Source organism: Arachis stenosperma, chromosome 10 (genome assembly GCF_014773155.1).
Source record: "Arachis stenosperma cultivar V10309 chromosome 10, arast.V10309.gnm1.PFL2, whole genome shotgun sequence".
NCBI lineage: Eukaryota > Viridiplantae > Streptophyta > Magnoliopsida > Fabales > Fabaceae > Arachis > Arachis stenosperma.
This window is the reverse complement of record NC_080386.1, coordinates 111,690,658-111,695,102: the sequence shown is the minus strand read 5'-3', so window position 1 is coordinate 111,695,102 and position 4,445 is coordinate 111,690,658. Positions and strand designations below refer to the sequence as shown.

Here is a 4,445-nt window from a genome sequence, read left to right as displayed (position 1 = left end):
TAGGGCTTGTTTGGTTTAATTTTGAGAGAGAAATTTTTTTTGTATTATTTTTTTGTTTAAAATAAAATAACCATGAGTAGATTAACATCTGAGCTTAATGCTCAAGAAATAAAATATAACTACAAAAAAAACTAGCCTAAAGAGAATAATTTGTTACGTTGTTAGAAGAAGTTTTTCAAAAATAAAAGTAAAAGTGTAATTGTGTTTTTCTAAAACACAAATTTTTTATTTTATGTTTAGTAAATTAAAAAGAATATATATTTGTATTTGTAATTTTAAAAAATAAAAATACGTTTAAAAATATTTAAGGTAAAATTTTTTAAAATTTAATTTATATTTATCAAAATTAAAAAATCTAATATAACTTATATATTAATTAATTTTATATTTATATTTATTATGAAATTTTTAAAATTATTTTATCGAACACAACTATTATTATTTGTGTTTATTGAAATAATTTTTAATTAATATAGATATTACAATTTTTAAAAAGCTTAGCTTTTACAAATTATTTTTAAAAAAATAAAAAATTTACTAACCTAAATATGTAACTACTTTTTTGAAAAACATAATACTAAAAATGTGTGATATTATTAATTTTCAATGGTCAATTGGTCATTGGAGTAACATTGTGTAGTGGAAGTGGCTCCATATTATAGACTATTTATGTGAGATTGTGAGGCGTTTAGGCTACTAGTTAGCTTATTAAATAAAGCACTACCTAATAGCTAGTAGCCTGGAGCTCTGGACGTCTTAAGTGAATGATCTATAATGTAAAGCTACTGATTCACTACACAATGTTACTCTAATGACTATTGAAAACTAATAATATCACACATTTTTAGTATTATGTTTTTTGAAAAAGTAGTTACATATTTAGGTTAGTAAAAATTTTATTTTCTTAAAAATAATTCGTAAAAGCTAAATTTTTTAAAAATTGTAATATCTATATTAATTAAGAAGTTATTTCAATAAACACAAATAATAATACTTGTGCTTGATAAAATATTTTAAAAATTTTATAATAAACATAAATATAAGAGTTAAATTTAAAAATTAATTAATATATAAGTTATATTAGATTTTTTAATTTTAATAAATATAAATTAAATTTTAAAAATTTTACTTTAGATATTTTTAAAAGTATTTTTATTTTTTAAATTTATTAAATACAAAATAAAAAGTTTATATTTTTTAAAAAACACAATTATACTTTTATTTTTTTTTTGAAAAATTATTCTAACAACGTAATAAATTATTCTCTTTAGGCTAGTTTTTTTGTAGTTACATTTTATTTCTTGGACATTAAAGTCGAATGTTAAGCTAACCTTATAATTACTTTATTTTAATCAGAAAAATAATACAGAAAAATTTCGCTCTCAAAATTAAACAAAACAAGCATTAATTTTAGGGCGTTTTAACTTTTGTAATGGCTATTATATATTTGAATAATATTACATAATAAAATTTTTTTATGAAAAAAGTCTAATCAAATTAAATAATAAAATTTTAAGTAATATTACTCATAACTAATTTATGTTATTATTAGACCAAGTTGATTAAACTTGGTTAACAACAAAATTTAGATATGTAACTTTTTTTTTTGGTAAAAGTAACTATTTTTTATTTTTTATTATTGGCTCATTAATTTTAATATGGAAAACATGTTGGTGATTTGGGAAAATATGGAGCAACTGTGTGTATTACACAGAGATGGACGTGTCAGATGAAAAGCACAGCACGCAGGGGGCGTGGTGCATACATCACGTGGGGGGCGTGGAAGCTAGGTGGCAAGCTGTGGTTGAGCCACCTAGGCAGCACGTAGGGGGCGTGCTTAGTCAGCACGCAGGGGGCGTGCTGACGTGGCGAAATCTGGTTGGCCCGTTGTTGCACCACGTGGGGGGCGTGCTGACGTGGCGGAAGGTGATTGGTCCAAGTGTGAACCACGTGGGGGGCGTAGTAAGTTCACCGCTCTATATAAGGTAGAGCTCGATAGTGTTTTCCATACTGAGTGAGTGAGATTTGAGTGTGTTGTGAGGATTCTTTGATGCTGTAGTTGGTGTAATGGAGGACACCGCAAATTTGGTGGTGTATCGTAATGGTGAGATAATACGTAATACTCATGAGGGAGTGAGGTTTGTGTCACAAAATTCGTTTTCGTTTGTGGTTCCATGCACGATGACGTTAATGGAGCTGCAGAACGGCCTATGTCAAAGCATGGAGAATGGTACGTTAATGAGAGTGAGCAGAATTCTGTACCGAAATCCGGTTGTGGTTTTTGGTGGCCTAATACAGTTTGATACCATTCCGATCACGGATGAGGCGAGTATGCAGAATATGTTTCAAATTCACCGGCAGACTTATATGAGACACCCACAGATTGAGTTGTACGTTGAGTTTGAAGCTGAAGAGGCAGAAGCGGTCCAAAATGATATAGATGTAAATGATGATATAGCTGCAGTGTACGAAGGTATGAATAGTGACAGCGAAGAGGACTTCGAAGCCACTTATGCCCCATGCAAAACTGTCCAATCATGTAGCTGCACTCCACGTAGAACGACGCAATGCTGATCAACTGGAATATCTCTTACTGCTCGCGGAGGAGGTTGTGCATATCCATACTGACGCATCACTCGGTCCGCAGGGTGCCACTCGACACACTCGAATGACAACAACGGAGCAACGATGTCACACACCTCAAGATGGGGATATAACTCGTCCGGAACGATCAATCCGTGATACGGCCGCCACTCAAACTGCCACAGTATTATTGGCATATTAGAACCCTAACAATAATGGATTGAAAAACGGAACAGCTAAAATATAACTATTTACCTCTTCCATGTAGTCTATGTCATGCCTGAATGTCTCTACGGTCTTGGATAACCACGCTGTAGTCCGTTCCGAATGACTCCACCTGACACGTTATTAATCGAAAAAATTTAAATAAAACACCATAAGTCAAACATGCATCATGAATATAACACAAGACTAAAATAAGACTTATTACCTCCTGGCAACTGGTATCTCGGCGGGTGGAAGGGTTTGTCTCGGTACGGGAGCAAGACACGGCATTCGCTCCCATGCCCAAACAAACAATAGATTCAGAGGGCCATCCATCTCCTTAGTATCATATCGTGATGCACGGCATAGTGCTCTGTAAAGATGAGCGAGACAAGCTGACCCCCAACTGTAAGTATGGATCTGCTCGAAATCGCGCAGCAATGGTAATAATACTTCGCATGGGCATATGCGGTCGACTTGTCCGTGAATAGGGTCGACCCTAACAAACAGAAGATATGACATCTGACGTATCTCCTGATGGACTCCTCAGTATCCAACGGCTCTGCATCTCTAATACGTCGAACCCAAGCCAACTTGATATAGGACTTCGCATTATGACTGACTGATGGCTCACGACCGAATATCGCTATGCCCTGACTTTGAACAAACTCGCTGCTACTATCTGTCCATCCACTGACAGGCTCTCCATCAATGGGTAGGCCGAATATATGAGCGACGTCCTCTAATGTCACTGTAACCTCACCAATTGGCAATACAAAGCTATGGGTTTCAGGCCTCCACCTTTCAACCAGAGCAGCTAACATGGGGTGAAATCCTCTTATGACTCCAATTCTGGCCACGTGGTAGAATCCTGTGGCGCGTAAGTGGTTCTCCACCATCGGATTCCACGTCTGTGGTGGATCCAGTTTACGCACCAACAAATTCCTGTTAGGTTGCATTAACAAAATTACATGTTACATTAATTAAATAATAATCCTTATAATATTATAATATACATTCACATATTTATACGAAAACAATATTAAATAATATAAAATTATATATATAATATTATTATTATAAAAATAATTATCTTCTTAAATATATATATATATATATATATGTATATAATATACGATAACAATATTATTATTATATTTATATATTATATTATACGATAACAATAACATAATAATATATATATATATGTATTATACGATAATAATTCATACTATTATATAATATATTATTATTTTTTATACATTTTACATATTTAATTTATTATAATATTTACTTACTAAATTTTTTAATAACGATACAGTATAATATAATTTAGGGTTTATTTACTTACTAAATATATTATTATTATTATTATTTTATAAAAAATATTATTATATTCTTAAAATATTTAAAAATATACAGAATAATATTCTCAACACCAAAATATATATGTATCATAAAAAAATACATAAAAATTAAAATAATTTAAATACATCAAAAAAAATTTATTTACTTACATAAATAGGATGATCCAAATAGTTGATAATATGTTCTTCGGGCGCTAGATAATTACGTATCATTTTTTTTTAGTCCTTTAAATTAATATTCTTTTTATTTCCACATATAAACTTAACTCACCACTATTCACTACTACTTAC

At 31.0% G+C, this 4,445-nt stretch overlaps 1 protein-coding gene across 1 annotated transcript; it reads right to left on the bottom strand.

Moving 5' to 3' along the window:
• Positions 1–2,781: 2,781 nt before the first annotated feature.
• LOC130957475 (serine/threonine-protein phosphatase 7 long form homolog) lies at positions 2,782–3,686 on the bottom strand. Its single transcript, XM_057884331.1, has 3 exons — positions 3,315–3,686; positions 3,014–3,207; positions 2,782–2,920 (listed from the first exon to the last, which is right to left on the bottom strand). The coding sequence occupies exons 1-3, from the start codon at positions 3,684–3,686 to the stop codon at positions 2,782–2,784; spliced, it is 705 nt and encodes a 234-aa protein (XP_057740314.1).
• Positions 3,687–4,445: the final 759 nt, after the last annotated feature.

Coding starts and splice junctions, on each gene's coding strand:
- LOC130957475 (XM_057884331.1), bottom strand. CDS start 3,686: ATGGTGGAGAACCACTTACGCGCCACAGGATTCTACCACGTGGCCAGA. Junction 3,208..3,314: donor AGGAGTCCATCAGGAGATAC/GTCAGATGTCAT, acceptor GATTTCGAGCAG/ATCCATACTTACAGTTGGGG. Junction 2,921..3,013: donor GAGATACCAGTTGCCAGGAG/GTAATAAGTCTT, acceptor ATAACGTGTCAG/GTGGAGTCATTCGGAACGGA.